Raw genomic sequence first — 12,917 nt, 5'->3', positions numbered from 1 at the left:
TGCGGCCTCCCCGCTGCGGCTTCCGGCCGGTGCCAGGATGGCGCGGTGCTGAAAGGCGCGGGGCGCGCGGCGGGGCGCGCGGGCCTTCCAGCGCCATGTACAGGTACGGCGGCACCGGAACACGGGAACGTCGGGATGCGCGGATGCGCAGGGACACGGCCGTACCGCTGCTGGGCTGCGAGGGAGCCCTCGCGGCCGGTACCCCGGCTGCTCGGGGGTGGCTGTGCGTGGGAACCCCGGGAGCGGGTGTCGGTCCTTGGGGAGCGGGAATGGGCTCCCGGGCGTGGGAGCGGTGCGGGGATCACAACGTTGTGTGCGTGTGTATGTGTGGCCCCGCGGGTGGTCCCGGGAGTGCGGGGAGCTCTGCCCTTGGAGCTGGCGGGGCGGGGGCCGCCTTTCTCCCGCCCGCAGCGGGCGGCGGCCACGAGTGGAGCTCCTCCCGCCTGCCCGTGCATCCCGCCCCGCTGCCCGCGCTGCCGCCCCGCCGTGCGAGGCTCCCGCCCGCTGCTGTCGCGGCTGCGTCCGGGTTTGGTGGTGCTGGGAGGCTGCCGTATCCCGCCGCCTCCGTTGGCTCCACTCCCCGGTCCCTCGCCCGCCCCATCCGGGAGCGGGGCGCGCTCAGTCCCTGGCGGGATCTTCCCCCAAAGTCTGCCAGACGGAGCACACGCCTGCGCTGTGGCCGCTGCTTGTGCTTCCAGCGCCCGCAGCTCCCGCACTTAGTCGCTCTGCGTGTGGATGTGGAGTACGAGTGACTGAAATGCTTCAAGGATCCTCACCCTGTGTTTGGTGTCAGTCTGGCAGTACCCTCAGATCCTCTGGGTTTTGCTGTGTCTGCAGAAAACACCTCCAGGAGATCCCATCCTCTAGCACTAATGTTTCCACCAGCCTGGAATGGGACTCCGGCAAGTCCTCGGAGCTTCTCTCGGGCATGGGAGTGTCGGCCCTTAAGAAAGACAAGCTGGGCAATGAAAACACACCACAGGACCTGCTGGTGTCGTCACCCTGTCTTCCTCCAAAACGGCAGAAGGTGAAGGACAACGAAAAGGACTTTGTTATCCTGCGCCGGCCGTGGCTGCTCCGAGAGACAGAGTCAGGTACCGTCACCCTGCTCCAGGTTCTGCTCGCCCTTCAGTAGAGGTGGAGAGTGGGCATTACAAGTCCACCCTGCTTCATTGTTTACTTTTTTTTTTGCTCTTACCCAGCAGAATGTCACTTTTAGATCTAGTGGCTTTCAGGCTTGGGATGATAAATTCTATTTTATGTATCCATTTAAACGGGGGTGGTGTGTCTGGCTCCAGATTTGAGGTCCACAAAAAGCATGGTTCTCTGCTGCCTACCCCTGCGAGCTCCTGTGCGTGTGTGCTGGGGGGGGGGGGGGGGCGGGGTTGTGCTGCACGTCCCTCTGTCCGTCTGCTCTTGTCTATCTGTGTGGGACATGGGTGGCACCTTGGCCCAGCAGGGGCCCTTTTGTGAATCAGTGTTTTAAGGTCGTTCAAAGAATCATCAGCAAAGGTAACAGCAAAATGAGGTTTAATGTAAAAGCGAAAGTATGACAAAGTTTGTTTGCAATGTTCACTCTAGTTAGTAGATGGTTAAAGCACACAGAGAAAAAGAAAGCTGAAATCAATCAGTCTAAAACCAAATTCAATCTGAAAATTATCTGTTTGGAAGCGGGAAGGGAGGGGTAAGGAGTGCAGGCTGAGGTGTACCGGCAGGGCTGTGTCTCAGCTGCCGGTGGAGGCAACCACTGAGCGATGTGAGTGACTGTGCCAGAGAGCTACAGGGAAAGTACACCAAAGGATGGAAGGCTGTTGGGCTGGAAAGGGACTGACAGGGAAAGAGCAGGGCTCTTGGACACTTGAAGAGGGGCTTATCGAATGCTGGGTTCCTTTCCCTGGTGTCAAGATGTGGTTTTAGTCTGAGTATGGGATGCAAAATAAATAAGCAGCTCTTTCCAGACATTGTGCTGTCACACAGAAGGGTGGGCATGCCTTCAGACAATCCTGTTTTTATATAAGACAGAGTGCTGGGTCAGAGGCAGCTGTTACTGAGCTCCACCACCCAGAAATCTCTCATGTGAATCACGACATCTTCTGGAGCCCTGAGAGAAGCTGCAATTGCACCATATCGTTTCAGATAATTCTTGGAGTGGTGATAGCACGCATGTTTTAGTAAGCAGTTTGTAGCATCTCATTTTTCCTGTGTATCACACGGAAGCATAGCTTACATTGGGCTCCCTTCTGGGACCTTTGTATGCATAGGAAGAGTGAGCATTTTAGCGGGGGGTGGGGGGAAAACACCAGAGAATCATACAAGCCTTAGATTACGGAGGCAGCAACTAAGATGCTCTTGTTTCCCAAATGAGTATATGAGTAATGTCCATGGCTTTAGTATGTATACAAACTTGATATTACACAAACCCTTGCATTTGCCAGTCGTGCCTAGGCAAAGATGGTAAAATCCTACAATGATGAGCTGCAAGGGTTATGAATAGTGGGCTGATGTCTGATGTAGGCTGATGTATATATTTTTCTGTAGAGAAACTGTAGGGGTGCTTTTAACAACCAAACCAAACAAGGCATCTGACCAGCAGGCAAAAATGAACCAGCTTTAACTAGAACGTGTTTCGTTCTTTCCCTAAAGGTATTTCTTTGGATGCACTTCCAGATGAATTGCTCTTGGCAATCTTTGCCTATTTGCCCCTAAGGGACTTGCTGAAAGTTTCTATGATTTGCAAGAGATGGCATCGACTTTCGTAAGTGTTACTTCTGTCATTTAGTACTAAGGAAAACCTTTGTTTCCATAGACGATTAAGTGGTCTGGTTCTCACCTTATTTATACATATATAATTGAATTTGTGCCATATGTGGATATGTATAACCAAAAGATGACTCATGTATTTTAATATTATTGTAATCTATTAAATAGCTTTCCCTTCTCTGTCTGTTTTTGACACTGAAAACTTGCTGTGGTTGTACTCATAGCTTGGACCCGTTTGAGCTCACTAACAAGTAAAATTCTATGCCTTAGGTTTGATGAATCTCTCTGGCAGACTCTTGATTTGACTGGTGGGAATCTGCTGCCAGGAGTGCTTGGACACTTGTTGCCTGCAGGAGTTAGTGTCTTCCGCTGCCCAAGATCTTGCATTGGGGATCCATTGTTTAAAACAAGCAAGTAAGGCTTTTTCTGCATGTTCTGCAGAAACCATGTCTCAAATATTCACAGTCTTTCTGTGTGTTTTTGGTTTTAAGGTAGTCGTAACCAGCAGCAGTGTTTCTGCTGTCTCTGGAGTGTGGAAGAGCTCATCAGTGGTTAGGCATGTGTTGAAACAGGATGATCTGCACTCACCTGTCAGTTGTTTAAAACCAAGTTGATGTGATTTTTTTTTTTTTTTTAAGTATCAAGCACCATAAGGCACTTGCAGTTTGTATCTTGTAGAAGTATCATCTCCAGTGTTCTTTTATGGTACGCTCAAAAAAATAATTTAACTTCAGCAGGATAGACTTTCAGGCGTTATGAGGAATCAGTAGAAATATTTTCTGCACATTCTGCTTGCTTTTAGTGTATGGGATATATTTGTGATATGGGGAATTTATGGAGCAGGTTTTAATGCAATTTTAGAAACGTCACTTTCTTCGTTTTTTTTTTTTTTTTTTTTTTTTAGTCTTCTTAAAATTCAGCACCTGGATTTGTCGAACTGCACAGTGTCTGTTGCAGATCTCCACAGTATTCTCTGTCTGTGTGAAAAGCTGCTGAACCTCAGCTTGGAGGGTCTAGTGCTTTCTGACAGCATCATCAAGTGAGTGACATGTGTCGGAATATTCAGTAAATACCTTCTGTTTGGTGCCATCATTTTGTGCAGGCTGATGAAAGAATGCAGTGGAAAGTTGTTCATTGTGGGAGTCTCTTGAAATGGCCAGGTGCCTTTTTTTTTTTTTTCCTTTTTTTCTCCCTGCCAATTCCCCAGAGTAACAGGAGGTTGGAGAAACTGCTCGTCTCTCTAGGGTTTATGTGTCCATGTAAGACGTACAGCAGAGCTACTTTTATTTTTCCATTTTTGTGCTCCCAAGAGAACGCTGTGTTTGGTGTGCAGGTTCTTTTCCATTCCAAGGGCTCTCAGTGGCTCTTCCACCAGATGCTCATTGTGCTTCTGCACTATTGCTCACTTTTTTGTTGAATTTCACTCTGAAGTCCTGGAATATTACAGATTCTGTCAAGCAGACAAGGTGTTTCTTGGTTGGATTGCAAAGACACTAATGGGTGTGCAGTCAACCTCCTGTTCAGTCACACCCGGTGACTGTGGAGGTGCTAGTGGCCATAGGTCAGGTGGCAGAGATTCTGTCTATTCTGCTTTCTGATGCTTTCCTCACTCCAGGGAGGGGGGAACCAGAACACAAATAAATCAGTATGGCTTGGCTTTTGATACTGGGTAAAAACTGTCTGAAAATTGGGTACTAATCAGGCACTAATGATGGAATTTTATTGCCTTCTGAACAAATGTAGATACTGAGTGTAAGGGTTCTTCCAGGTTTTGCTAACTGCATGTGTGCTCTAGTCTTGCAGACAAATGCATTCAGAGATGCTATTTGGACATGTATTTTGTTCTGGAATAAGCTGTCTTGCAGAGGGGTGATACCAGAAATGGGATGGTTGCTTTGTCTTTGTTAAAGGTGTAGTCATCTCTGATAAGCTGTGGTGTGTATTTATTGGCATACAACACGAAAAGGTGAAAAGAAACCATTTCCTTGTAAACTTAGTAGTTTATAAATAGGCAGACTTGTCAGCAATGTCAAGTAAATGGACAGGTATCCCTTTCAAGGTTTTGCCCTGATGCAGCAAGTAGAGTTGAGACCCTTAGTGACTCAGGTTGGTCAATTGATTAAAGATGCAGTACTTCATGTTTAATGAACAAGTCCCTGCACAGGAAATTAGGTCTTAAAAATAGTCACATCCTAGCAAAGTAAGCAATGTTACAACATTTAAATTTTGTGAGATTTTTCTTTTTTTTCTCTCTACAGGAGCATTGCTAGGAATCCCAATTTGATACGACTAAATCTCTGTGGGTGCTCAGGGTTTTCTGCAGAAACCTTGGAGCTGATGTTGAGCAGCTGTTCTATGTAAGACAAAACCAGTTTTTTGCTATTCCTGAAAAAAGGATTTATTTTTTTTCCCTTAGGCATCCCAGTTATACTTTTATGTAATACTCTTTTTCAATGTGCTTGTTTCTGTTCCTAAATGCCTAACAGTTGATTGTTACCTAAACAGTCAGGTAATTTCTTTCCATCAAGCAATTTTCTCATTTAATAGCAAAGATGTACTTCTGTAGTTTTTCATGAGTTTTGCGAATCATCTTTTTGGGTGGGTAAACACCATTTATGTTCCTTTGATATCATGTAAATTTGATTTTCTTTATGAAAACAGTATGTGATTCTCACAAAGACGAAGTGTGTGTTTTGAAACTGGAAAGTGAAGTTCCAGACCTCCCTTTGCAATCAGAGTACGGCATGAGTGGCAGAGAACACTGTGCCTTTCCATGATAGAATAATCCTTCCGTAACCTTCTAGTTTATGAAAGGCTGTGTTCAGATTCACAGCTCCAGTGATTAAACTATCTGCTGGCAGCACATCATTGAACTGGGCCCCACTGAGTTTGGGATTTATATCCCAATCTTTCTGCTGACTTCCTGTGACCTGCAGGACTACATATGTAATCTTTCCTTCTGCAAAAGCATGTTTTTTAATCAAATTGCGAATTAGTGGGCAGCCAGAGCCTTAATCTTTCTGTTGCTTGGTCTGATTACTCAGATCATGAGCTCTTTAGAGGATGGCAGTCTGTGCAGTGCACAGTGAATAGCAGATGGCAAACCTGATCCCAGGAATGCTAGTGGCAATTTAACTGTTTTTTCATTTTATGTAGAGAGTGCTAAATGCTCTGGTTGTGCGTTCACTGTGTTTTTGTCCCTTGGTTACAGCTACAACACCTGCACACAGAACAATACTTTGTCCCAGCCCCATGGTGACAGGCTATAGGTAATCAAGCACGTAAAGAGAGTTAAGCTCACAGCATGACCAGTGTTTATATAAAACGGTGAATTATTTTATGCTAATTAGGATTAATTGGTCATCTGACCAATGCTAATAATGGGTGGTGGTTTTTCCTCTCAATGTGACCATCTGTTCAGTTGTAACAGATTCAGGTCACAAACCCGATGAAAAGACAGTGTCTCCTTGTTGCAGTTCGTGGAGAGAACCTTCACTTCCTAAGATATTACCGAATCCCTCCAGTTGAAAGTGGCTTTGGGAAGTCACTTTAACCCCTTTCCCTAATCAGGGTCTAAAATCAGCGCTGTCCTGTTGGATGAGGATTTTCTCTGTTTGGATCTTAAAAATCTTAAAAGACAGATTCTCCTGGATCGTTCATTAGTGCTTAGTTATTGTCATACTAGGATTTCCAGTCACGAATACAGGAAGTTGGCAGTAGGCATGATACGAGTATTTGCTTTAAAAGTACAAATTGTAGTAGAAAATACCAGAACATGAACTGCATTTCAGCCATTCTTGTTAACAACTCTGTTCATTTGTCTGTAGGCTGGAGGAGCTGAACTTGTCCTGGTGTGAATTCACAGCTACTCATGTGAAAGCAGCAGTCAGTCATGTTACTTCGAAAGTCACCCAGTTAAATTTAAGTGGATACAGAGAGAATCTACAAATAGCAGGTAAACAGCAGTGTGACAAACCTTTATCCCACTATGGGATAAAGCATCAGGCTTTACAGTTTCTTCTGGTTGGCATTCACTGTATAGAAGAATCATGTACTAACAGTGACTTTTTGTGCTCTGTATAGCTTGAAGTTCTTGCTGTCAGAGACTCTTACTCATATTTCTGTCTCAGTCATGAAGGGTGAGATGATTTTTCTTCTGAATTTAAGAACAGTCAAGTGAAAGCTCATTTCTTCTTCAGCTGAAAGGAACAGACTTACTTCTGAAGTAAGTCCTGGAAGCAGGACTTTGTGTGCTATGATTTAGTTCCAGGAACAGTATCTGGAAGGCTTTCTTAAAGCTTCTGCTGTTGTGGCTGCTGAAAGCATCTTCTGAAGGAGAACAGTTGTAGTAACTGCTTGAGTTTGACTGACATCCATATACCAGTTAATTTGGAAGGCACATAATCTCAGTAATCAACGTTTAACCATTTACTTGCTAATAGGTCTGGGAAGAAAAGTTGTGTTAAGTTGGAGGGTAATAGAAAAGGCAGATAAATCTAGATTTGGGGGAGGGTACATCAAAACGAACAAGTGCATAGCTAAAGGGTGAAAGTCCTTTTGTGGTAAAGAGAATTTAATTTTCGCAATGAGTGAAATATGACAGCAGGACATTGGATGACATACAGGGGGTGACCTCTCATTTCTGTTTAGCATCACACAGACCCCTTCACGCATTCCCTTTGTTGGGAAATAGGTAAATCTTCTTATCTCAGCCCCAAACCGATAAACAAATATGCTACATAATCTTATCCACATCAGGAATTTGAACCTTGGGGCCTCTAATTGGGCCGTTAGATACCATGTGCTGACCTCTTCTGTTTGTCAGACACTTTCTCTGAGTGACTTTACTCTGTTTTAGTGGAATTTATCAGGCAAAAGACTTGAATTAATGATCATAATTAAGGTATTGTTTTGTTTAATTTCTGCACATGAATTCTGAAATAGCAAAATTCTCTTGCATGTTGTTGAGCACCTTGCAATGGCTTTTAGGTGATACCTGAACCACAGATGATTCAGTGCTACTTGCAGAAAATGAAAAGAAAGTCTCAAAAAATCTAGTTTAAATCAGGAAAACCATAACGTTTTGTCATGAGGAAAGAACTTTTTGGGGGTAAAAATGGAGATGCCTAAAGGATTTGGTGCTGTGAAAGGGTGTTTGATGTATGGAAAGTTTTTGTTACTTTTTCACTACACGTAAGTATTTCAGGCAGCAGCTCACCATTACTATGTTTCAGTAGATTTCACAGAAATACCATTTGAATTAATCTCTTGCTAAGTTGATGGTTGGTATAGCTGACTTCTAGGGACAATTTGCTGAACTAAATGTTTCTGTATTGCTGAGGGTTAAAAGAAGCCCATGTAAGGTATCTTGATAGGCATAATCATATGCTGTAAGTCTTAAGCATGTATCTTTTAGTTTAAAAATTGTGATTTAGTTGTGGAGTTTCAATAGAGAAGATAGAAATGAACATGTGTGGAAAGTGAGTAGGCTGTGTAAAACATGTTCATCTTGTTACTGAAAGAGGGACTGTCTCTGTGTGACCTCTTTTCAGATGTGAAAACACTGGTGGAGAGGTGTCCTTTGCTTGTCCATTTAGATCTCAGGTAAGAAGACCTGTGCAGCCAGTCTTTAAATCCTTATGGTTCAAGGGATTAGCATTGAGGCAAGGTTGTGTAGTACTGCACATCCGGGAAGTACCACTCAAACTAAACCTACAAAAGGTTTGCTATTTGGCATGACCTAATCTGGAGAAGGTAAGTAACCTGAAGATGTCTTTGTTACCCCAGCATAAATACTTAAAAGGATTTGTTAACTAACAAGAGATAGTAGTTGATAGGTAGAATGGAAGGATGCCTAGAGTTGTTTAGCCTAGCACCCTAGAGAGGGTTTAAGTCATCTCTGATACAAATTTGTTGCTTGGCCATGTAACTGTAAAAAAAGGTGTATTTTGGTTTTGACCTAGTCAGTTACAGTTGATGCCTTAGCCCTAGTCCTAGAATTAAGTCAGACATGGTTAAGGGATAAAAGGGTTTTTACTTTGGTATTTAATAGGGATCTTTATGTGCAACAGTTTGTCAAGGTGGAACATACCAAAATGCACACACCCCATATATTGCATATACAATTTTATAGACCTTGCAAATTAGCATATCTGACAAAGATTCCCCAATGAGAGGCTTAAATGAATGGTGTGACATCTCCCTATTCGAAAGTATTCCCCCCCCAGATGGGCCTAATCTTAGTTTACAGAATACGTTCTAGAGAGGGCCTTGGCTTTTCAAGATAGCACAAGGCTTTCTGGCCTGCAGCTGTGAGGCCTTCAGGATGTGTGGTGTTCTGGCCTAGCAGAATTCCAGGACTATGCTAAGATATCAGGCTTAAAGATTGCAAGTATGTGTGCTAAGGACACTGAGAATACATGAAAGGTATGTAAAAGGAAAAGGCAAAAAAAAATCATCATGGCATCACAGTAATTTGAAATCTGTGTGAAGAACTTGCCTATTCATGGCATAAGTTCTGCTGCAGAGTATCTCTGTGAAGAGAAACTTCTGCTTCACTTGCCCTTCAGTGAAAATCAAAATTCCTCCCCCAACAATACATACTTACTAGAGATGAGTTGCTTCCATATTCAGCAAAAACATACTTCAGTGGCAGAAAAAGTAGATGTTTAATAAATTCCTCTGCCTGAATTTTGGAAATACCAGATTTATTGCTGCTTTATACTTAAACCTTAATTTAATGTGTTCTCTCAACAGTGACAGCATGATGTTAAAGCCTGAGTGCTTTCAGTATTTTAAACAACTCATGTTCCTACAACATCTGTGCCTTAGCCGATGTTACCAGATATCACCTGCTGCCTTAGTGTAAGTAACCTCTAAATAGCTTTGTTTTGCTGTTCATGCAGAGGGTAAGTTAATTTAAATTTGCTTTATTTTAGGTTTAGAATTGCAAACTGTTTCACAAAACTTACTGGTATGAGGAATTGGGAATAAAACCAAGATAAAATAACCTGACTCCTAGAACCTGTACCTTTTGAGAATCCAGACTGGAATCAAAGCTGAGATAATCTTTCAGTGGTGTCAGTCTGTACTCATGGAACTGGCTGCTCCATGCATGCCTGGTGTCTCCTGTTAGTGGCATTATACCAGTGGTACTCATTGCTGGAACGGGAGGTTGCAGTCCTGCCAGTGACCAGTATCAATATCAGTACCAGACTTCTGAGTGTGCAGCAAGGATTGGAAAAGTTGGCAGAGTTGACAATACTGGCTGGCCTAGTAAGCTGTGTATGTTTGCTTTTGTATGCACCTTTATCAGTTATTGATTGTGACTGAAACATGGCTTAGAGTGACTTGTTCATGAGGCCATTCTGCCTTTTACTAGTATAGAAGCTTTCAGTCCTAATAGTTTCAGGAAGGATGTCAACCCAAAGGAAATGGTCAACAATAAGAAGAAAGGTTGTGAGAGGAACAGGACTATTGAAGATGAGGATCTGAAGAACCTTCTCTGTAGCAGCATGTGCCTCAGCCTTTAGATTTTGTCCAGTACTTGCTTATAAGGTACAAAGTTCAGATGATGACTGGGAAAATGTAAAACAATCAAGAAGCTGGGTCTGGCTACTCACCAAAATATTGCTACAAATTGGAGACTGACTGATAGTACTCAAGGGCTTGTGTCCTCTGAGACACATCCTGGCACTTCATCTGGGCAATTTCTTCCACTTGTTCTAGGTTTTTAAGTCCAGGGATATGAAAGGGAAAGGATCAATTTGTTTTCAGTCTGTGAGAGAGATTAGCAAAGAAGTAATTTATTCAGCCAGTTTCCTGAAGTATCAGTACAGCATACTTGTTTCAATTAAATACATGCTTAGGTAGTTTACCCTCTTCTAAAAAATTACTGAAATGGAGTTACCTAGCTTGGGTACAGGCGGGGAAAAAAAAAAAGTTTTTTCTGTTTCATGATTAATTTCATATTTTTCTTTTCCTAGAGAGCTTGGTGAAATTCGAACACTGAAGACTCTTCAGGTATTTGGAATAGTGACTGATAGCTCCCTGCAGCTCCTTGAGGAAGCACTGCCTGACATGAAGATCAATGGTTCACATTTCACCAGCATTGCAAGGCCAACTGTTGGCACTAAAAAGAGCCATGAGATTTGGGGCATCAAATGCAGATTGACGCTGAGGAATCCTAGTTTGTGATCACGTACAATGCACCGGGTGCCATGGACACACTCTGCGTTGAAGCTCCTTAGGAAAAAAAGTGCTGGAGCACCTTTTATCATAGTACTGTTACTGTCTAACTTGGTCTCACTCCTTAATGTTGTTTCATAATATTTTATATTAGTTTTTTGTACTTAAAGCCTTTAAGAAATCTGATAATCTGTGAGCAATTACAGAATATTTCTTTCAGTCTTTCTTTTTTACAGGGGATCTTTGAAAAAAAATACTATGAAACAAATCAACATAATTAAGTAATGTCAGCCTCTAGCAACTGTCTGCAATTTCTGGAACAGCTTGCAGAGGTGCTAGGTATCTTTATAAGGTTTATTAAGGAATTTGCAGAATTCAAAATGAATACTTAGATATTAAATCTATTCAACTACGTAACTGAGAAAAAGGTACAGTAGGATGAATGAATTAAACTTGAAAACAGTAAATTGGGGATATCTACACAGAAGCAGCTAAGAGACAGCTCAATACCATACCAGTTAAGCAGCATAAAGGAGCTACAGTGAAGTTTTTTTTAGGAGGCCATAAAGGAAATGTTTGTCTTCAGTAGCCTTTTTTTTTGGCCAAATAGTCTGAAAAGCCCATTCAGAATTAGCATCTGTAAAAATAGATGTTGGTTATCCATTATTTCATGTTGTGGTCCTAGGTTTTCTGATTACATATTACAGAACCTTAATGTAGCTTCTGTGAGCCTAATCATAGTTAAAACTTCCTGTAAAGAATAAGATCTTTCAATTGCAACTGATAAATTGGTAGAAGTCTTGCAGGAGGAGGGCTCAAAGGGTTCTAGATATGACCAAAAATGAGAACCTGGGACTGCAGTGTAAGAATGCTAAAAGGAAGAGATGCTTTGGTGCTATCAAGAGACATAAGTTTGTCTTTTATAATAGTTTGTATGTAGTAGCACTTCAGTTCTTGTATTTGTATCACTAACCACTATTGTCTAGTGTTGATTTTTTTTTTTTTAAAAGTCCCAGGAGAAGCTGAGTAACTGTCCAGAAAGAAAAAAGAAAACCAAATAAAGGATAGGGACAGGTAATGACTTTAAATGAAACTTTTATCTGCATCTGTTATCAGGGTCCTCATGCATAAGCCTAGAACGTTCCAGCAGGTGTTTTAGCTGATAATTTATAGGGCAAAACTTGGACCCTGTGTAGGGCATAAACATAGTGCTGTTTTTCCCATGAATGCAGTAAGCAAGCAGCTGAATTTATTCATGGATGTTTCTAAGAGTAGCTGACATATTACTGTAGGGCTTTGCATGGACATAGCATTTCCCATTGCAGTCTTGAGAAAAAGCATTCAGGAATGAATACCTGGTGCAGAACAGATTAATTACTGTGGAAAGATTGTATGAGTACTAGAATTTGATATTTAACTTGACTTTCTAGAGTATAGTAAATAAAGCATTATCTTGTAATCTAAGTTGGTTTGTTCTTATTAAATTTAACAGTGTAAGGAGTTTATAATGGGCTTGTATCTCTTATAAAGGAGTTAATGGGCAGCATACCTTGTGAAAGCTGGAGGAGTGAAGGGAGGTTGGAGGACACTGGATATTCTATTGCCTCAGTTTGCTGCCTTAGAATTACGCTTCAAATTACTTCAAGAAAAAAAAGTAAATCTTTGGAGCATAGCATTACTGTAAATTCTTCTTCTCCCTATGCACAATGTAACTCCATGCAGCTTCTCTTGCATTTAATAAAGATCTAAGAAAGTGCTAGATTGTACAAAATGACTGATGGCTGGGAGAATGCTTTCCCTGATTTGCCACCAGCTTTGGGTCATGGGTTAAAAGGAGAAATTTCTCCTAGCAGTGTGTCAGCAATGGTGGTTTAGAGGACAGGGTGTTATCATGAATACTTTCAGCATTTATTAGACTATGCTTTAAAACCCTGTGCAGAACAGGAACAGTATTAGGCCTTTGGCTAGAA

The 12,917-nt window shown here is 42.2% G+C and overlaps 1 protein-coding gene across 3 annotated transcripts; it reads left to right on the top strand.

The window, feature by feature from the left end:
* The first annotated feature begins 20 nt into the window (after window positions 1-20).
* On the top strand, window positions 21-12,703 carry SKP2 (S-phase kinase associated protein 2). 3 transcript variants are annotated; one of them, XM_032097372.1, is made up of 10 exons: window positions 21-103; window positions 838-1,094; window positions 2,644-2,755; window positions 3,031-3,174; window positions 3,665-3,799; window positions 5,019-5,117; window positions 6,588-6,715; window positions 8,313-8,364; window positions 9,517-9,624; window positions 10,746-12,592. In XM_032097372.1, exons 1-10 carry the CDS (start codon window positions 96-98, stop codon window positions 10,954-10,956), a joined length of 1,254 nt encoding a protein of 417 aa, XP_031953263.1. In that variant the 5' UTR covers window positions 21-95; the 3' UTR covers window positions 10,957-12,592. The 3 variants fall into 3 exon arrangements, with proteins under 3 accessions (XP_031953263.1, XP_031953264.1, XP_031953262.1); XM_032097373.1 differs by lacking the exons at window positions 21-103; window positions 10,746-12,592 and adding an exon at window positions 10,166-10,726 and having other exon boundaries at window positions 489-1,094; XM_032097371.1 differs by lacking the exon at window positions 21-103 and having other exon boundaries at window positions 533-1,094; window positions 10,746-12,703.
* Window positions 12,704-12,917: the final 214 nt, after the last annotated feature.

This window comes from Corvus moneduloides, chromosome Z (genome assembly GCF_009650955.1).
Source record: "Corvus moneduloides isolate bCorMon1 chromosome Z, bCorMon1.pri, whole genome shotgun sequence".
Classification (NCBI taxonomy): domain Eukaryota; kingdom Metazoa; phylum Chordata; class Aves; order Passeriformes; family Corvidae; genus Corvus; species Corvus moneduloides.
The sequence above is the reverse complement of the archived record's forward strand: the minus strand, read 5'-3'. Positions and strand labels throughout refer to the sequence as shown.